Genomic DNA, 22,112 nt, shown 5'->3' with positions numbered 1-22,112 from the left:
CATCCAAAGTTTTTGGTGCCATTGATGTCACATCCAACACTATATTATAGACTACATAGATAGTAGTTATAGACTACATCATAATTCAACCAGATCCAAAACATGTTGTGATAGACAAATTTCAAAGTTTTTCACAATTTTCGATTACCGCCAGTTCTCAATGAATTAGATATACCAAATTAGAATAACTGACTAAATTAGAATCTAAAAATTATTATTACATCTTTGTTTACTTTTTGTTGATATTTGATTCTTTTTGGAGTTTTTCCTGTTCAAACAAGTGTCCCAGACCGGACGAGAGAAAACAAAAAGCCTTGGCGGTAAGACTAAAAGAGTAGGAGGTGCCAGGTGTGTTATGTTAGGGCCCTCCCTGTGGTCGGGGCCGACGACACCCAACAACTTCTCCGGTTACCGGAGAGTAAACAAAGCCGCCACACACATACTCTGACCCGAGAAAAGACATTCAAGGCGTTCGCGGCTTCTCTCCGACGTAGTCATCTGTCAAAAAAAAAAGAAAAAAACAGCAAAAAGTGTACAAGTAAGAACTAAGATGATAAGACACATATACAATATTTGGAAGTGTTAGTATAATTAAAGTTATATCTATGTACAAAAAAAGTGAATTCTATGCAATATGATGTCAACGATATCCACAGAAATAGCTAGAATAATAATATGGGCCAAGAAGTTCAAGATGAATACAAAAATGGAAACGTAATCACCTACCCTATTTGTACACCCTAATCAACGATTAATTTCTAAGAAAACTTGGTACAGACAGATAACGTCGATAGTAAAATTTTATTAAGAAATGTGAACAACTTTTCTATCGATAAATATAGACCAATCATTAATAGAATAATCTCGAAAATAGAGTTTACGCAATTAGAGCTGAATGAATTCTGGTTAAAAATAAAAAGCAAACACTCAACACTTAGCAAAAAAGTGGTGACATTCTTAATCTTACTTACATAACTACCTACCTTTATGAAATTGGATTTTCTGCAATGGTGGTAGTAAAGAATAAATTTTGAAGTAGACATAACCCGTTTTTTCTCACTTCTTTCAAGCATCATTATTTTACTTATATATTTGTGTTTATTTTACTATAAATATGATTTGTCAAAGATCCCAAATATAACATACCTATCCCTAAATGACGATTTAATTAACATGGTTAATGAAGCTAGTGATAATGCAGAGGAATTTGACTCAGTTAATTTACATTTAATCTCACAGATCATGGTATAATTAATAATGAAGTCGGATAAGAAAGAGGGACTGTTGATTTTGTCACAAAAGAAGACGATTCATCTACAGAGGACAATTTTAGCAGTGATGGAAGCGCGTTAAAAAAAGCACATAGTGTGATAAAAAAAGACAACAAAATATTTTAGAGTAACTGAGATAAAGCAACCTTATTGCTTTATCTCGTATAGATATATTCCACAGCAACAGGCAAAACTTAGCCAAAAGGATAACGACACATAACTCCTATGGGTCGTTATGGTTATGGAATTGAAAATTTCTTTTTGATGACAGAACAATTGGGGAGGAAAGAAGACCAAGCTGGTATTCGTGACGTATTAACTGTAATTGTGGAAAATTGCAAAAAAATGTATTCACCAAGATCGTGTATTACAACTGACGAGATGTTAGTCGGCTTTAGAAAGAGATGTGCAGTCAGGTAGTATTTGCCCACTAAACCAAATAAATAAGAATTAAAAAATTTCGGTGTAGTGGTGTAGGTCTCCTGAAATGCAATCAGAAGGACTCTATGAGAGGAGCTAGAAGCCTGCTAACGTTCTGAAAAGATTTAGTGACTTATTATTTTGCAATCTTTTCTCACTATGATAATACAGGAACAATTTTGGGAGACTATGTAACTTTATTAGCTGCACCATATATGTACATGTAGTGTGCGCTGTCGTTCCATCCTGCTGAAACCAAATCCTCCTAAAGGGAATTTGGCCGCGACATAACTCAGGCAGAAGGAAATCAATGACGATCGTACTATTGTCATGCACCATAGGCAGAGATGCAAAAGGGGTTTTACCTGTTTCGAATCGAGCGGGTAGAACATTTCGTATCTCTATCTATGGTGCATGTCATGTGAATTAACCGTCATAGTATGCAGTCACAACTTCTTACACTCTGCAGCTTACATGGTTACCTTTGGGCACCGTTTTATTTGTTAACGAAATCGTTAAGGTGGAAGTGAAGTCAACCAAACGTTCCAGAATCTTCATTGATCATCCAAAACATTGTTTCTGCAAAAGCTAATCTTTTTGCAAAATCTTAACACTGTAATTTTTGATCTATAGCAACTTTGTAAGCGTTAAAATTCAAATATTATATTATCAAACATTTGTATCGAACATCCCTAAAACCTCAGTATGACGAATAGCTGATTGCTGGGGATTCAGTTCAAAAGCAAATCGTACTCGATGTTTGCAAGTAACCTTTCCGTCAAATGGGACCCATCTCTTCTCTTTGTTATTCCGAAAGCTAAAAATTATTTGAATCTGATAGATGCGTTGCGTCCGATCTTATAATTTTCTGTATTGCGCGTGATGAAGGGTTTAAAAGTCATAAGTAGTACGCGAAGATATAAGATTAAGAAGACCATTACGTAAATATTGCACATTACTTCTGTAATTTAATAGACCGTCACCTACAAATTAGTCCAATCTTTTTAAATGTTGTTAAAGGCAAGAGAACGGGCCTAATAATGACATTCCTCACAATCCTAACCGAACTATTAAAGGTAAATTCATTGCTATTTCCAAACTAATTATCAATAATTTGTATTTTTTTGGGGAATATGCCAATCTTATTAAGTAATCAGTCAGTTGTATCCATCCTTGTTTTCTGGCAGCTTCTCCTCCAGTAGTTCAATTCAGCGGAGTTTATTCTTGATTTGCTTTTTTTATTCGTGGTCCATAGTTCGGAACCATACGTGTCTATACGTGCCTATTACCATACGCTTGGCTATTTGTTGGCTCCATAGAACACCATTTAATTGTCTGGTAGCAGCTTTCATTTGCCCAATCCTGCTTACAATTTCTTAATCGTCGTCGATATTCGATATTTTAATTCCAAAATACTTATAGGCGGCTTTGGTGCTTTTAATATACATCTCCTTGATTAACAAGTCGTTTCTATTTATGTATAGAGTTGGAGTTAGTGTCTTGGGTCCAAATTTATACTTAATAATAATTTGTATTATTATCGTACATTGGATGTTATGGAAAGTGATCCAAGTGTACAGCTTTGAATGAGAAATCGTTTATCACCACTCTGCCGAGGTCGCTTGCGGGCGAGGCAGTGGTTATGCAACGATATCAACATAAAGCTGGTGTATACTATTCGCTCTAGCGCCTCGCCCGCAAGCGACCTCGGCGATATTAGGTGCAATCGTGCATTTGTTGTCTTGGAAAGTGACCAAGTGTACAGCAGTTGAATGAGAAATCATTTATCACCACTCTGCCGAGGTCGCTTGCGGGCGAGGCAGTGATTATGTAACTATATCAACATAAAGCTGGTGTATACTATTTGCTCTAGCGCCTCGCCCGCAAGTGACCTCGGCGATATTAGATGATATCGTGCATTTAATGTCTTGGAAGGTGAACCAACTATACAGCAGTTGAATGAGAAATCGGTTATCATCACTTTGCTGAGGTCGCTTGCGGGCGAGGTAGTGATTATGTAACTATATCATCATAAAGCTGGTTCTCTTCCAACTGTCTATAGCGCCCAACTGTTATACTACTTATACAATTTCCGAAGCATATATTCTGCGTCCATTTCGTTTTCTGCCAATATATCTAAGTCGTGCGCAACGTGCAGGGTAAACAGCTTGTGGTTATTTATTTTGATCCCCATATTGACACTTTCCCCGCTATTTTGTTAAAGTATACTTTCACGCACTACGTTTGAAAATGTTGAGGAATATCTGCTATAACAACGCTACACATAAATATACATCAATATATATCCACATATTTATTTGCTGATGATATCAGATTTGAGGGAGTTTTATTAGAATACCTTTCAAATTGTTGTAAAGTTGGTAACAGTTGGAAAGATTAACAGGGAATTTTGTTATATCATGTTTTTTGAAATCAATTTCTGTCAAACTGACGTTTAAACTTTCGTTATTTAAAAAGATAAAATTAAAAAAAAAGCAAATTGCAAAAAGCTCGTTATTTCAAACCTTAATTACAAGGATATTGAAAAATTCAAATTTAAAAAGAAATTATTACAAAATAATTTTGTGTTTACCTGACATAATCGACTTTGCAATAAGTTTTTCCATCCCTTACAAAACACGTACATGACTCGTCGAGAAACCTTTGGCACTCTTGGCATTTCAGGCACGCCGCGTGCCACTCAAGATCCGGGGCTACCCTCAGTATCCATTGATCGTGAATTTGACCTCCACAACCCACGCAATGACTTAATCTCCGTGGTTTTTCTAAAAAAAAAAATAATTAAATAAATAAATTGAATAAAATTAGGGCTAAAAAATTTGATCCTTTTATACAGTGACTTTCACTTACTACTAAAATGCAATATACAAATATGTAAGTATATATTTCCTTAGAAACCAGGGCGTACCTACTTACTATGTCCTACATAAAATGCAACATGATTCTAATATGCTCTAGCAAGCATATCACTATGTTCCATATTTTTATTGAACTAAAACTAGAACTAACACTAGACCTAGAAACATTCTTCAGACGCACGGCTAAACCCGATACATTCTAGTTCTAGTTTTATACTAGCACTAAAACTAACACAATACCTAGAACTAGAATCATTCGGGTTTAGCCGTCTTGAGAGACGTACGGCTAAATCCGAATGTTTCTAGTTCTCCGTCTAATGTTAGTTCTAGATTGCACTAACACTATAACTAGAACACTTTACAATAATCTTTAAAAATAAAAATAAATTTAATAACCTGGGTGACACCGTTTTAATTTGACAGTTTAATACTTATCATTGATACCGAGAGAGGGCACTTTTAATAACTAGGTGGTGCTTATTATATAAATTAATTTTTACATTCGATTATTATATTGTTATAATAATTTTTAAATATTAAACTATTTCATTAAATTTTTATAAATTATTAAATAATATATAAATAAAAAGTATTAATATAATCTAATTTTTTTCTACTTTATCGACGCATTTAGTTGTCATTTTTAAGTCATCAAGAAATTGTCAAAATTAATTAACCTTTTAGTATATGCGCTTACATTTGGATCATAGGCTCAGATATTTGCAAAAAAGATGATTTTTACAATAATCTTTAAAAATAAAATTAAATTTCGTTTTAATTTAGTAGTTTCACTTTAATCGTTGTTACCAAGAGATGGCGCTTTTAACAACTATCAAGTGGTCCTTATTATGTAAATTAAAGTTATAAAATAATTTAACTTTACTTTTTAAAATAATTTTGAAATATTAATTTTATAAAATTTTTATAAATTATTAAATAATATATTATAAATAAACAATATTGATATCTTCAAATTATTTTCTACTTTATCGGCTCATTTAGTTGTCATTTTTAAGTCATTAAGAAAATGTCAAAGTTAATTAACTTTCAAGTACACGCGTTTACATTTGTGTTATAGGCTCAGATATTTGCGAAACAGCTACGTTAGATTAGTGAGAGCTAGAGACTGAAACGAAGTAATTTATCTCAAATATATTCCTTCCTTTTTTTCCTAATGAAACACTCTGTTTGGCTAACCTTGTACAATATGCTTTACGGACCTTGAGTTTAATAAGCTAGTGCTTAATAACAACTAGAACTAACTCCAAACGTAGAACTAGAAACATTCGGGTTTAGCCGTGAGTCTTTTAAGACGGAAACTCAGAGTTATTAAAAGGACGTCACCTTTTTCCAAGCAAATCTTATCCTCTGCAAAACTACTCAATGGCTGTACTTTTAAGCTATGTTGCATATTATGTGGGACAGTACAAGTGTATAGTAGGAGTTATATGAAATTCCCGGTATAATTGTTAATTTATTTTCTAAACCAACATATTTGTATTAAAATTAAACCCGGTGGTTGTAATGAATCTAAAACACGATTAATAATCATACGGGAACAAGTTAATTATAAGGGATAACCCATAAATAATTTAACTTTAACCACCATCATAACAATTATGGTAATTTCATAAAATTAAAACTATAAGTATGTAATCGCATTGTGGTAAGATACAATTTTTAGATAAAATTAATCCAATTCAATTCTAAACTATCAATTTTGTAATAATCAATTATTTTTTTTAGAACTTAATTACATTATATAAATTTAATTTAAACGTTAACTTATTTAACGTTATCTGCGGATGATAACGATTTTTTTTGTAATAATATTCAATTGAATGGTTCTCTACAAGGAATGGCGGAGGCGCCCCTAAAACCTTTTGACGACGCCGACGCAAAATCATCAAGTTAAAACGTAGAATGAACCCGAGGCGCCGCCTTCCCATTTCTATCAAACGAAAACATTCCCCGCATGTTAACTTGAACCGATAAAAAGATAAAGGAGGGGGGATTCAAAAAAAAAGTTATAACCCAAAAAAAAACGAACCACATCCAATAAATACCGATTTTATCTTGACTCGTAAAACATGTGTACACTTGACTCCGTGTATACGAGTCGAGTCGAGTCGGGTTCGATTGCCGCCGCTCTCCATATCCACAAAACCTCATTTAATAGGCGCTTTAAATAATTTTACAACCAGATCCCGCATTGCCGCATCAGTTTCGAAAAGTAATTGACACTATCTTTTGCACACGGAATGTAATTCAAAAAGATGTTTGCCGCCGCTATGAAGAAGAACTCGTTAATTTTAATTATTATTGAACGAGAGCTATAAGCTAATTAAAGTGTGTCGACGGTGATCGGACATTGATAGAGAGTCGGGATACCCCGACGAGGGTGTCCGAGGATTTAACGGCGATTCGCGCGATTAATGTCGTCCGAAGAACCGATGGGGATTAATCAAGTAGAGAATTAAAAACGGCGAAGAGAATTAAACACGCCGAGGTTGTAAACGAGACGCAAAACAGTAATAAGAAAAAAGATGTTGTGCCACCCAAAGATTCTTAAATTAGATTTTTTTTTAATATTTAATGATATTAGTAATATTAATAAAACCAGATATAACCGGAGATTATCGTCTCGTGATACGTTAGTCTAGTCAAAATATAAAATTAAGATGTCAGCCTAAATCGATTATCACTACAAAATAAGTTAGTAAATGTGATAATCACTATTTTAAACTTAAAAAATCGCACGTGAAGATTATTTTGTGAATTGAAAATTTTAACAACTGCTCTTAAACTTTATTATTTACATTGTATTTTAACGACACGTGTCTTATTTTTGACCCTGATCATGAGGTCTATATAACAATCAAAAGTTGGAAACATTTATTTTTATTCCACCGGTTTCGCCTTTTGTAATAATGCATCTTCAGGAACACGACAAGGATCGCGTAAGCCATAATTATTATTACATATTTTACATGTTTAAAGTGATGTTGCGCTGCTCTGATGAATCAAAGAGCAGATAAACAACTATGTATAATAATAAGGAATTCTACAACTACAATAAATTTTGTTGATACAAATGTTGAAATGAAATTTACCTCTTACAATTAATTACAAGTTCTAATTACATTTTGTTTAGAAATCCTAAGTTTCCCTACTTAACTTGGAAATCAGGAAAGTTTCGGTACTATTTCACCATAAATTCTACGATGTTAAACATGACTTTTAAGATTTTTCTAATGCCTCATTTTCATTTTAGTGGCTCATCAACACATTAAAATTTTTAAACATCCCTAAATTGTGGAAAAACAAAGATGCGTAACGATGTTATTTTGGTTTGTAACTGAGATCAGGTTGCAAATGGAAGAGGTACGAGAAAATACGACTTTCTGCTTTTATGTTTCCCGTCGGCATGGAGAAAATGTTTAAGGTATATAAATGGATGGTTATTATTATAAAAATTATGCATTGATCAAAAACGAAAAAATATAATGGATAACCAGTTCAAACTTAGTCACTACAATTTTTTGGAGACGCTAAAATCTCGAAATTATCAAAATGGACAGCTTTCATGATAAAAATGAGTCATTACTCAAAAATTAAAATTGATGGAGAAATATGATATGTATAAAAATTGTTTATAAGTCACCCAAGAATTATGAATCATAACCAGATTTGACTTAGTTAATATAATATTATAGAACCAAGCAGAAAATCTCCAAGTTATCAAAATGGACTGTTTTCGTTACAAAAATGTATACACAATGAAAATGTATTACACAAAATTGTTTATAATTGATAAAAAAATTATGACCAATAACCATTTTTAACCTAGCTAATATATTTTTGTAGAACCAAGCCAAAAATTTCGAAATTATCAAAATGGACAGGTTTCTTATAAAAAGTATCATTATTCAAAAACTAAAACCGATGGAGAAATACGTTGTGAATAAAAATTGTTTATAATTAACCAAAATGTTATGATCCATAACCAGTTTCAACCCAGCTATTATATTTTTTTAGAACCAAGCCGAAAACCATGATATTACCCAAAATGGACTATTTTCTTACAAAAATGTTTGATTGCTCAAAAATTAAAACCGATGGAGGAATACGTTGTGTATAAAAAGTGTTTATAATTAATCAGAAAATTATAATCCATAAGCAGCTTTTATAATTTTTTAGAACCAAGCCGAAAACCATGATATTACCCAAAATGGACAGATTTCTTATAAAAATGTATGATTGCTCAAAAATTAAAACCGATGGAGGAATATGTTATATATAAAAATTGTTTATAATTAACCAAAAAGTTATGATCCACAACCAGTTTCAACCCAGCTATAATATTTGTTTAGAACCAAGCCGAAAATCACGAAATTATCAAAATGAACAGTTTTCATTATAAAAATGTGTTATTGCTCAAAAAATTAAAACCGATGGAGGAATACATTGTGTATAAAAATTGTTTATAATTAACCAAAAAATTATGATCCATAACCAGTTTCAACCCAGCTCTTATAATTTTTTAGAATAAAAGCCGAAAACCATGATATTACCCAAAATGGACAATTTTCTTACAAAAATGTTTGATTGGTCAAAAACTAAAACCGATGGAGGAATACGTTATGTATAAAAATTGTTCGTAATTAACCAAAAAGTTATGATCCATAACCAGTTTCAACCCAGCTATAATATTTGTTTAGAACCAAGCCGAAAATCACGAAATTATCAAAATGAACAGTTTTCATTATAAAAATGTGTTATTGCTCAAAAAATTAAAACCGATGGAGGAATACGTTGTGTATAAAAATTGTTTATAATTAACCAAAAAGTTATAATCCATAACCAGTTTCAACCCAGCTATTATAATCTTTTAGAATCAAACCGAAAACCATGATATTACCCAAAATGGACAGTTTTCTTATAAAAATGTATGATTGCTCAAAAAGTAAAACCGGTGGAGGAATACGTTATGTATAAAAATTGCTTATAATTAACAAAAAAGTTATGATCCATAATCAGTACCAACCTAGCTATAATATTTTTTTAGAACCAAGCCGAAAATCACGAAATTATCAAAATGAACAATTTTCATTATAAAAATGTGTCATTGCTCAAAAATTAAAACCGATGGAGGAATACGTTGTGCATAAAAATTGTTTATAATTAACCAGAAAGTTTTGATACATAACCAGTTTCAACCCAGCTATTATAATTTTTTAGAACCAAGCCGAAAACCATGATATTACCCAAAATGGACAGATTTCTTATAAAAATGTATGATTGCTCAAAAATTAAAACCGATGGAGGAATATGTTACATATAAAAATTGTTTATAATTAACCAAAAAGTTATGATCCATAACCCGTTTCAACCCAACTATTATAACTTTTTAGAACCAAACCGAAAATCACCAAATTATTAAAATGAACAATTTTCATTATAAAAATATATCATTGCTCAAAAATTAAAACCGATGGAGGTATACGTTGTGAATAAACATTGTTTATAATTAACCAGAAAGTTTTGATCCATAACCAGTTTCAACCCAACTATTATAATTTTTTAGAACCAAGCCGAAAACCGTGATATTACCCAAAATGGACAGATTTCTTATAAAAATGTATGATTGCTCAAAAATTCAAACCGATGGAGGAATACGTTATGTATAAAAATTGTTTATAATTAACAAAAAAGTTATAATCCATAACCAGTACCAACTTAGCTATAATACTTTTTTAGAACCAAGCCGAAAATCACGAAATTATCAAAATGAACAGTTTTCATTATAAAAATGTGTTATTGCTCAAATATTAAAACCGATGGAGGAATACGTTGTGCATAAAAATTGTTTATAATTAACCAGAAAGTTTTGATACATAACCAGTTTCAACCCAGCTATTATAATTTTTTAGAACCAAGCCGAAACCATGATATTACCCAAAATGGACAGATTTCTTATAAAAATGTATGATTGCTCAAAAATTAAAACCGATGGAGGAATATGTTACATATAAAAATTGTTTATAATTAAGCAAAAAGTTATGATCCATAACCCGTTTCAACCCAACTATTATAACTTTTTAGAACCAAACCGAAAATTACCAAATTATTAAAATGAACAATTTTCATTATAAAAATATATCATTGCTCAAAAATTAAAACCGATGGAGGTATACGTTGTGAATAAACATTGTGTATAATTAACCAGAATGTTTTGACCCATAACCAGTTTCAACCCAACTATTATAATTTTTTAGAACCAAGCCGAAAACCATGATATTACCCAAAATGGACAGATTTCTTATAAAAATGTATGATTGCTCAAAAATTCAAACCGATGGAGGAATACGTTATGTATAAAAATTGTTTATAATTAACAAAAAAGTTATAATCCATAACCAGTACCAACCTGGCTATAATACTTTTTTAGAACCAAGCCGAAAATCACGAAATTATCAAAATGAACAGTTTTCATTATAAAAATGTGTTATTGCTCAAATATTAAAACCGATGGAGGAATACGTTGTGAATAAAAATTGTTTATAATTAACCAGAAAGTTTTGATCCATAACCAGTTTCAACCCAGCTATTATGATTTTTTAGAACCAAGCCGAAAACCATGATATTATCCAAAATGGACAGATTTCATTATAAAAAGGTGTCATTGCTCAAAAATTAAAAATGATAGAGAAGTACGTTGTGTATAAAAATTGTTTATAATTAAACAAAAAATTATAATCCATACCCAGTTTCAAGAGTTATTAATTTTTTTTAGAAACAAGCCGAAAATCACGAAATTACCAAAATGGACAGGTTTCTTACGAAAATGGATCATTGCTGAAAAATTAAAACCGATGGAGGAATACGTTGCGCATAAAAATTGTTCATAATTAACCAAAAAGTTGTGATCCATAACCAGTTAAAACCCAGCTATTATAATTTTTTAGAGCCAAGCCGAAAACCATGATGTTACCCAAAATGGACAGTTTTCTTACAAAAATATATGATTGCTCAAAAATTAGAACTGATGGAGGAATACGTTGTGTATAAAAAGTGTTTATAATTAATCAGAAAATTATAATCCATAAGCAGTTTCAACCTAGCTATAATATTTTCTTAGAACGAAGCCGAAAATCTTCAAATTATCAAAATAGACAGTTTTCTTACAAAAATGTGTCATTGCTCAAAAATTAAAACCGATGGAGGAATACGTTGCGCATAAAAATTGTTTATAATTAACCAAAAAGTTTTGATCCATAACCAGTTTCAACCGAGCTATAATAATTTTTTAGAGCCAAGTCGAAAATTACGAAATTATCAAAATGGACGGTTTTCTTACATAAATGTATCAAGGTCCAAAACTTAAAACCGATGGAGAAATACGTTGTGAATAAAAATTGTTTATAATTAATCAATAAATTATAATCCATAAGCAGTTTCAGTCCAGCTACTATAGAAAATTACCAAATTATCCAAATGAACAATTTTCATTACAAAAATTTATCATTGCTCAAAAATTAAAACCGATGGAGAAATACGTTGCGCATAAGAATTGTTTATATAATTGTCCAAAAAATTATGATCCATAACCAGTTTCAACCCAGTCGTTATATTTTTTTAAAACCAAGCCGAAAATCACGAAGTTGCCAAAATGAACAGTTCTCATTATAAAAATCCATTGTTGCTCAAAAAGTAAACCTATGGGGTTTAAACAATATATTTATATTGTGCATGAAAATTGTTCATAATTAATCAAAAAATGATGATTCATAACAAATTTCAACCCAACTATTATCATTTTCAAGAATTGACCAAAAATCTCCAATTTATCAAAATGAACAGGTTCATTATAAAAATCCACAATTACTTAAAATCTAGAACCGATGGAGATGCACGTTGTTTGTGATAATTGTTCATAAATACATCATAATCTTCCTTCTAAAAGACATAGACAAAAATGTTAGAGACAAGTTCAATTCTTGATTTGATTTTCTAATGCTACTTTCTTTCTTAAATAGCAACGTGCAAAACCTATCCCAAAATTGACTTCAGAATCAGCTTGTTTGTAAATCTAAGCGATAATATATAAAATACTTATATTTTTTAATAAAATTTCTACTTTTATGAAATTTTTGTTTTCATGGTAAACTGAAATGAGAAGAGAAAGAGAACATAAATCGCACATAGTGCACATGTTGACAACCCCCCATATTTCTTATACACAGTGCATTAGCCGACGACGACGTCGACGTTTATTTTCGTTCCGTCAACACGAGAACCTACACGTTCAGTAAAGTCAAATGGTTCGTTTCGATTTCGAAGCCCGTCGCGTCTCGTACAAACTCACTTCTTGTATAAACAAGAAGCGCCAGGACGGTCGCCGCGCGTTTATCATACGTTAATTAATACGCGACGTTTAAATGTGTGTCTAAAGGTGGCTTTGGCGACGTAGGAAGGCCAGAGAAATCCGAGTATAAATACAAATGCCGTTTGTAAACAACCCCGACCATAATAATAAACACGTTGAAAGCATTTCGAATCCGGTCAAAATGTATTTATATGAAGACCAAAACAGTTTCTGCATATTATATATCTTTTAAAGAAAAATTTTCAAACTAATTCAAAATTGATTGGTTATATTTGTATTATATATTTTTCGGTAGCTCGTTTATGTTTTAAAAATATAAAACATAAATACATAGTTGGACGTAGGGGGCTTAGAGGGTTTCTGCACCCCCTAAAAAAAAGAATAAGAAATTAAAAAAGGAAAGAATATAGTGTAGGGTGCAGTTTACGACTGTGGAGAAGATGACTCGTAGACGGTGGTTGGGTGTTAATTGAAGACGCAAACGTGTTGCAGCGTGCCCTTGCACAGTGCGGTAGCAATCGGATGCGGCCCCATTAGCGATGGGGCGCTAAATGCGGTGAGACGCCGCGGGAAAACGTCCTTTTTCGATCATGCAGATAGGATCAAAGTTTAAAAAAATCAAAAATTGTCTGTTTTGAGTCATTTTAAAGAAATTTTTAAATCCATTTTTAGTCCATAAAAAAATCTTCGTTGTTTATAACAAATTTTTGAAGTTAATTTGTGTTAAAGCTTTTTTAAGCTATTTTTGGACCACACACGTAGACAATTTTAACTCTTTACTTCTTCAGTTTGTTCTTTAAATGGTGTATTAAGGATACACAGTAAGGTTATACAGGGTGATTTATTAGCTCACCTTCAAACTTTGACATATGATAGCTAATAATTAACGAAATTATAACACTTTAAAAGTTTTCTGCAGCGAATTTATTAATAGTCAGTAAAATCAAACATTCAACTCAACAAAAAAAAAAGTTGTCATTGTAATATGTTAGTTTGCTGTAAGGTATAGCTTATAGCACTAAAGAGTATGCTGATATAATTTTCGTGTATGGTTTTTGCAATGGAAATGCTCGACAATCAGTACGAGAATATTAAGAAAGATTTACACAGCGTCATTTGCCATATTATTCAGTTTTTAGCGATTCTTTCAGAAGACTTCGAGAAACAGGTAATCCTGCTCCAGCAAAAGCTATTCCACCGCATGTAGTTAATGCAGAGGACGAAGAAACTGTAATGCTGTTATTGATCCTTCCATCAGCACTCGAAGAGTAGCACACAACATACATGTAAGTCAAAATTTTGCATGGCGCATATTGAACCGCAAAGTCCTTCATCCGTATCGTAAACAGAATGTTCAAGCTCTACAGCTAGGAGATAATCAGCAACGGTTAGTATTTTGTGAATGGTTATTGCAGCAACATGCCCAAAATAATGACTTCATTTCAAATGTTCTCTGGACAGATGAGTCATGTTTTACACGAGATGATATAAATAATTACCATAATTATTAGACCAAGAAATGTTCAACAACGTTTCAGCATCAACGTTTGGCGTGGAATTTTTTTAATTTAACACTAGAACTACCGACCGGTCAAAAACGTAAGGAATACATCAATTATTCGCAAGATTTTCTCTTTAAATTTCATTTAATATTTTATGATAATATTATGACTTTTTCTAATTTTATGTATTTAATAAAATTCTAGTTTATATTGATTTTCCACTTTCATATTTATGATATACGTATGTGATATACCTATATATACCGACCTCGTTATTTTTAACGTTTTCAATATGAAAACAACATGAAAACTTCTCTGCAATGTGTCGTGAGTACAAGTACACACAAGATAGTCGTATTACTCGGATCTCGAAGATGGCCTCTTCAAGTATTTTTTTACATTCTCCATTTAGCGGCAATAAATGCATGGGCTTTGTACAACGAAACAACCGACGAAAATATATCGCGAAAAATTTTTTTGTTTCAATTAGCAGAAGAACTTTCCGCAGAGTATAAAGATCCGTCAGAACAGGAAAACTTGAGTGGCATCTTGAAGAGCCCTGAAAGTTCTAATATAAGAAAAACTTGCCAAATAGGTTTTTGCAATGAAAATAAAACTGTAAATATATGTGCTGGTTGTAAAAAACATGTTTGTGGTAAATGTACATTGAAAAAAAATTCTGTATGTCAAAATTGTGGTGATCTAAATAATAACTAAACCTAAATAATATTACTACTTTTTATGTAAATAGATGTATATTTCATGTACCTACAATATTATAATGAAATTTATTTTCTTGTATTTAAAACTTTTCTCTGAATTTTTATATTTTCTCAACTAAATATCAAACCGGTCAAAATGACCGGGTTGGTAGAAATAGGTATATAACAACTGTTGGTATTTCTAGTGTTAACAACAATTTACTAGGTTTGCATGTACTTGATGGACGTTTGAACGCTGTAAATTACAGATTTTTTTGAACAATACACTTTTTGTTTTACTTGAAGATATACCTCTTAATTTAATTCACAATATGTGGTACCAGCACGATGGTGCCCCAACTCATCGCGGAAGAGTAGTTGCAGAGTGGTTAAACCAATATTTTCCAAACAAGTGGATTGGTAATAATGGTCCATTTGCTTGGCCACCTATATCGCCCGACCTTAATCCATTGGATTTCTACTTATGGGGTCGAATGAAACAAATTGTGTATCAAGTGGAAATTAACACACGACACCAGTTATTAACCCCTTTGTGTCCCGACGGTACTTTAAAGTACCAGTAGTTTTAAACACTCATTTTGAACTGTAGTCATCTATTCGGCGCATTTAGAGCTGTCGGTACTTTCTACTATGCTAGAAAGAATCAGTATAAAAAATGACACAATCCGCACTGTAGGGTTTTTAGATATATTTAAACTTATTCGTCCAGATGTGAAGTTAGAAGTTTAGTGAAAAGTGGTGTTGTTGAATTTTGTGTGATTATTACAGATCATTTCAAAAAGAAAACATTGAGCTTTAATTTAAAATAAGTCTCATTCCTTAATTTCAATAAATACGGGTTCCAGGAATTTTTAAATTAGTATTTTTTTTGACACTTTTAGGTTATACGAAAATATAAGCTTTGTTTCAACATTTTTTTTCTCAATATTTTTCCAATCCAACCCAACAATTATTATACATCATTTTAAAGAGAAAGCTATGAGCTTTAATTTAGAACAAGTCTCATTCTTTAATTTCAATAAATACGGCTTCCAGGAATTTTTAAATTAGCATCTTTTTTGACACATTTAGGTTATACGAAAATGTAAGTTTTGTTTCAACATTTTTTTTCGCAATATTTTTCCAATCCAACCCAACAATTATTATACATCATTTTAAAGAGAAAGCTTGAGCTTTAATTTAAAATACGTTTTATTCCTTAATTTCAATAAATACGGCTTCCAGGAATTTTTAAATTAGCATCTTTTTTGACACTTTCAGGTTATTCGAAAATGTAAGTTTTGTTTCAACATTTTTTTTCTCAATATTTTTCCAATCCAACCCAACAATTATTATACATCATTTTAAAGAGAATGCTTTGAGCTTTAATTTAGAACAAGTTTTATTCCTTAATTTCAATAAATACGACTTCCAAGAATTTTTAAATTAGCATCTTTTTTGACACTTTTAGGTTATACGAAAATGTAAGTTTTATTTCAACATTTTTTTCTCAATATTTTTCCAATCCAACCCAACAATTATTATACATCATTTTAAAGAGCAAGCTTTGAGCTTTAATTTAGAACAAGTCTCATTCCTTAATTTCAATAAATACGGCTTCCAAGAATTTTTAAATTAGCATCTTTTTTTGACACTTTTAGGTTATACGAAAATGTACGTTTTGTTTCAACATTTTTTTTCTCAATATTTTTCCAATCCAACCCAATAATTATTATACATCATTTTAAAGAGAAAGCTTTGAGCTTTAATTTAGAACAAGTCTCATTCCTTAATTTCAATAGATACGGCTTCCACGAATTTTTAAATTAGCATCTTTTTTTGACACGTTTAGGTTATACGTAAATGTAAGTTTTATTTCAACATTTTTTTTCTCAATATTTTTCCTATCCAACCCAATAATTGTTATACATCATTTTATAGAGAAAGCTTTGAGCTTTAATTTAGAACAAGTCTCATTCCTTAATTTCAATAAATACGGCTTCCAGGAATTTTTAAATTAGCATCTTTTTTTGACACGTTTAGGTTATACGAAAATGTAAGTTTTATTTCAACATTTTTTTTTCTCAATATTTTACCAATCCAACTCAACAATTATAATACATCATTTTAAAGAGCAAGCTTTGAGCTTTAATTTAGAATAAGTCTCATTCCTTAATTTCAATAAATACGGCTTCCAAGAATTTTTAAATTAGCATCTTTTTTGAAACTTTTAGGTTATACGAAAATGTACGTTTTGTTTCAACATTTTTTTTCTCAATATTTTTCCAATCCAACCCAATAATTATTATACATCATTTTAAAGAGAAAGCTTTGAGCTTTAATTTAGAACAAGTCTCATTCCTTAATCTCAATAAATACGGCTTCCAAGAATTTTTAAATTAGCATCTTTTTTGACTCATTTAGGTTATACGAAAATGTAAGTTTTATTTCAACATTTTTTTTCTCAATATTTTTCCAATCCAACCCAACGATTATTATATATCGATTTAAACAGAAAGTTTTACGCTTCAATTTAAAATAAGTTTCATTTCTTAATTTCAATAAACTCGGCTACCAGGAATTTTTGATTTAGCATATTTTTTGACACTTAGATCATGCGAAAATGTTAGTTTTTGGTCAATATGTTTTTTCCTCTTTCGAGTTCGAAAGAGGAAGTTGTGAAAATTGTTCTGACTCAAAGCAACTCAAGTACCATTATCCCCCTGGAATGGGGGGATTGCATATTTTGCTAAAATTGATTCCAAAGGCCTTTACTGAGTGTATTTTGATAGCGTTTTAATTCTGTCACAAAGTTTCAATATTTTTAACTTCTTGGGACACAAAGGGTTAAACAGACTACAAATGGCTGCTACTGAAATAAGAAGTCAACCACACATTTTAATTCGGCTTTATTCTGTATTCTAGCAGAAGGAGGCTATTTTGAACAATATTTAATATTTATGTTAGCAGTGAATTATGATATAAAAATTAAAACTTTAAAGTGTTATAATTTCGTAAATAATTGAAATAGGACATATGTTCATTAACATTTTTTTGTTGGTAATTGGATTAGCTATCATATGTCAAAGTTTGATGGTGAGCTAATGAATCACCCTGTATAATATCTTGAGATAATATTAAATGAACGAAAAGAAATTGGTTTGAAGAAAAAACTTTACTGTTTCACGTGGACTGTTCTGTTGGTCGTTTGGTTGGTGTCGCGACGCTATCGATCCTGTTAATCTTGGTAATTACGAGTGGTCGCTATCGGACTGACGGTTGGCGGATGCAATCGAACTCGCCGCTACCGCCGCGCGCCGCCACTGCCTTCGTTCGGTACGGCCCCAGCTCGCATTCGTTCGTTTGCATTTGCATACGCAATTGTAAATTATTAAAATCATCGTCACCCCCGATGCATATTCATGAACACGTCGGTGGATTGGCACAAATTGTGACCTTGTTCGTATATATCGTCGCCATCTGAACCACGACATATAACGACAAAAACAAAATGGAATATTAAATTAGTACCAAAATCATTTTTTTTTATTTTAATGGGTTGAATATTTCGTTTTGAAATATATTTGCAAAATGTTGATATGCATAAAGTTAACTAAACCCAACTTATGCACAACTTCCAGAAATAATTATCAAACGTAATATTGGCTGCCTAGCTAAAAGCACATTGGCAGTAATAGATTAAACTTATCAAGATTAAAAATATTTATTGACAGCTGATGTTATTTATTTACGATTGCTATTTTGGTTGCATATCCGGAATGTTACCAAGCTAACATCATGTTATCATCAAGTTCAATCATTATTCTTTGGCAATAGTGCCAGTTTCACAACTACAGAACTCTAGACTAATGTGTCTAATAAGAAAGCTTTGGAACACAATAATTTTGCTTTAACCAGATTTGACATAATAATGATTCAAGAGACAAAATTTAGTCGTGAAAACAAAAAAAGCGGCGGAATAACTTTTCCACACGATTTTGTTCGAGTTACAAGAAAACCAGAAAGTAGATGTGGTTATGATACTGGTGGTGAAAATTGAATGACCAAAATGGCAAAAAGAAGACTATGGGGGAAAGGCAAGAAGTTACACTGGACCAATTTTTAGCGATTGAAAATAAAATGGATAAGTAGGAAGAGAGATTTTAAGTAGAGTAGAATGAATAACTAAATAAAGGTAACATTTCTGTGGTTATCTAACTGAGAATAAAACTGTTTTAATTATTTCCCGGCATTATGTAAACCATTTTGTATGGTGTGATATATTTGAGCCATTATAATGCCAGTTTCACAACTACAGAAGTCTAGACTAATGGGTCTAATAAGAAAGCTTTGAAATACAATGATTTTGCTTTAACCAGATTTGACATAATATTGATTCAAGACTTGAGTCAAATTGTAGCCGTAAAAACAAAAAAAGCGGCAGAATAATCTCTCCACAAGATGTTCTTCAAGTTATAAGAAAACCAGAAAGTAATTGTAGTTATGATACAGGTGGTCAAAATTGAATTATCAAAATGGCAAAAAGAAGACTATGGAGGAAAAACAAGGAGTTACACAGGACCAATTTTAAGCGATGAAAAATAAAATGGATAAGAAGGAAGCAAGATTTTAAATAGAGTAGGATGAATTAGTAGATAAAGGTAACATCTCTGAGGTTATGTAACTGAGAATAAAACTGTTTTAATTATTTCCCGGCATTATGTAAACCATTGGATATGGTGTGATATATTTGACCCACAATAATACCAGTTTCACAACTACAGAAGTCTAAACTAATGTGTCTAATAAGAAAGCTTTGGAATATAATGATTTTGCTTTAACCAAATTTGACATAATAATGATTCAAGACGATCAAATTGTAGTCGTGAAAACAAAAAAAGCGGCAAAATAATCTCTCCATAAGATTTTCTTCAAGTTACAAGAAAACCAGAAAGTAAATGTGATTATGATACTGGTGGTCAAAATTGAATGACCAAAATGGCAAAAAGAAGACTGTGGAGGAAAGACAAGAAATTATACGGGACAATTTCCCGGCATTATGTAAATCATTTGATATGGTGTGATATATTTGACCCATCAGGAGATTTTCTGAAGTGCTATGTGAATAACGTTATAAGTTTTTAATTTTTCCATGTTCGCTCCTTGTTTCTATACACTGCGTATTGTTTTGCGTTAGCACCGATTTTGATTCGCAACATATCCATAATTTTTAGGATTTGCTTAAATCCTTCATAAAAAATGACGACACAAAGTTTAAATAACACAAGTTTACAAATTCCGATATACTTTTGGTCCCGACCAGATAAGAATGATTCTCAACGTAATTTGATGAGCTAAATCCGAATCTTCAATCTGTTTATCAAGATTAGTTCTAAATCTTAAATAAATAAAATATCCTTTAATTTGCAAAAATTGTAAAAATTAATTCATTAAATATCTGAAAAACTAGAACCAACCTTAAAAAACGGATTGTAGATTCGGATTAAGCGTCCCTAATTACCTTAGAAATAACATTTGGTTGCTCAGGTCCAAAACAGCGTATACTTGTGTTATTAGCAATATCTATGGTGTTTTTACCATAGTGCAAATGTCGTGGGGTAATCATCCAAATAGTTGAGTTCAAGCCTTCATTGTTATTTTGAGTGAAAATTTCGAGACACCACTCCAATAAATCGTGTGCACCAGCTCTCGGGGCCTTCAAGCAGCCATCATGACGTGGATCACCATCTAGTTGTGGCCCATATAGCTTTCTTCCTTTCTGGTAATAAATCTGTATTTCTACGTATTGCCAAGCCGTAATACATAGTAAGATCATCGATGACTTTATCTGCCAATTTTCGTGCGTTTACAACATCACATACCCATTCTTCTTTTTTCAATGATAAATTTTATACTAAAGCATCTACAACAGTCTTACCATTCCCATCAATTGAAATTTCCTGCTTTACAATAAACACAACACTGGACAACTACAATTTCATATTGATATTTTCAGGGCACATTCTCAGAATCCTAAACTATAAATACATAAATGCAGAAACAAAAGAAAAATCGAATTTTTGACTTTTTTATCCGTTTAATGTATTTATGGATTAGATGCAGATACCAGTGAATCTGATTATGATAAAAACGAATGCGAGACATAAGTAGAAAAAATTAAGAACGCTATGCCATTTGTCCTGGTAATAACATTTTTAACATTCTCATTTTTGCAAAAAATTCATTAATTACTTTTAACTGATCAAGCTTATGGTAGTTATGCGCATCAACAGCAATATACAACAAATCAAAAAGAATGGATTTAATGTTGTCATTTTGCAAACAATTTAGAAAATTTTGGTGAAGATGATGAATCTATGATCCAGTAACGAGTTTGGCAATATATTCAAAATTAACGGCACCAATATGGTGTAAAGAAGTATTATGTATGCATTTTTTAATTTTTTTTACTTAAGGACGAAATGTCATCATACTTAATCCCTCTCAGACAGGGTTATGCAGAACATGCTAACTACAGAAATTCTATTCGGTGGCACTTTAACAAATTCCTGGATAATTACAACACCGTATCTCCCGAGAAAAAAGTCGATATTAGAATATCGCATTAGTCGTGCCAAAGCTTTTGCTGAACAAAATGGAGATGTTGTGTGATCTCGGACTCCAAAACGAATTCATACATTAATTCAGTTAGGACCAGGAAATAAGAAAAGAAGAAATGTGCTGGAAACACATTTCTTTCAAAAATTCTTGATAATTGTTCTATTGCCGCAAGCGACCTCGGCTTAATAAAACAACACATATCATGTCAAGTTAGGCCGAGGCGCTACAACAAATGGGTTGATAAGGTGTTCATTATAGCGCTTCGGCCGCCCTAAAATTAGCTGAGGTCGCTTATGGCTAAGAAACTGTTTAACTTGACTTTAGCTTTG

At 31.6% G+C, this 22,112-nt stretch overlaps 1 protein-coding gene and 1 long non-coding RNA gene across 6 annotated transcripts in view; one reads left to right on the top strand and one right to left on the bottom strand.

The window, feature by feature from the left end:
• The window catches only part of LOC139430420 (uncharacterized), a 42,671-nt gene extending 29,980 nt beyond the window's left edge, over nucleotides 1–12,691 (top strand). For 2 of the 4 annotated variants that reach the window (XR_011640911.1, XR_011640910.1), the window contains 2 exons: nucleotides 7,845–11,283; nucleotides 11,367–12,691. This is a non-coding gene — a long non-coding RNA (uncharacterized lncRNA). The remainder of the gene's footprint in view (nucleotides 1–7,844; nucleotides 11,284–11,366) is intronic. The other 2 variants (XR_011640912.1, XR_011640913.1) reach the window with 2 other exon arrangements.
• LOC111415853 (LIM1_Isl and LIM2_Isl domain-containing protein tup) overlaps nucleotides 1–22,112 on the bottom strand; it is a 76,207-nt gene that overhangs the window by 21,147 nt on the left and 32,948 nt on the right. For both annotated transcript variants that reach the window (XM_023047735.2, XM_023047736.2), the window contains exon 2: nucleotides 4,285–4,477. In XM_023047735.2, coding sequence (XP_022903503.1) covers nucleotides 4,285–4,477 — 193 coding nt within the window. The remainder of the gene's footprint in view (nucleotides 1–4,284; nucleotides 4,478–22,112) is intronic.

Source organism: Onthophagus taurus, chromosome 7 (genome assembly GCF_036711975.1).
Source record: "Onthophagus taurus isolate NC chromosome 7, IU_Otau_3.0, whole genome shotgun sequence".
In the NCBI taxonomy this organism is placed as follows: Eukaryota; Metazoa; Arthropoda; class Insecta; order Coleoptera; family Scarabaeidae; genus Onthophagus; species Onthophagus taurus.
The sequence above is the reverse complement of the archived record's forward strand: the minus strand, read 5'-3'. Positions and strand labels throughout refer to the sequence as shown.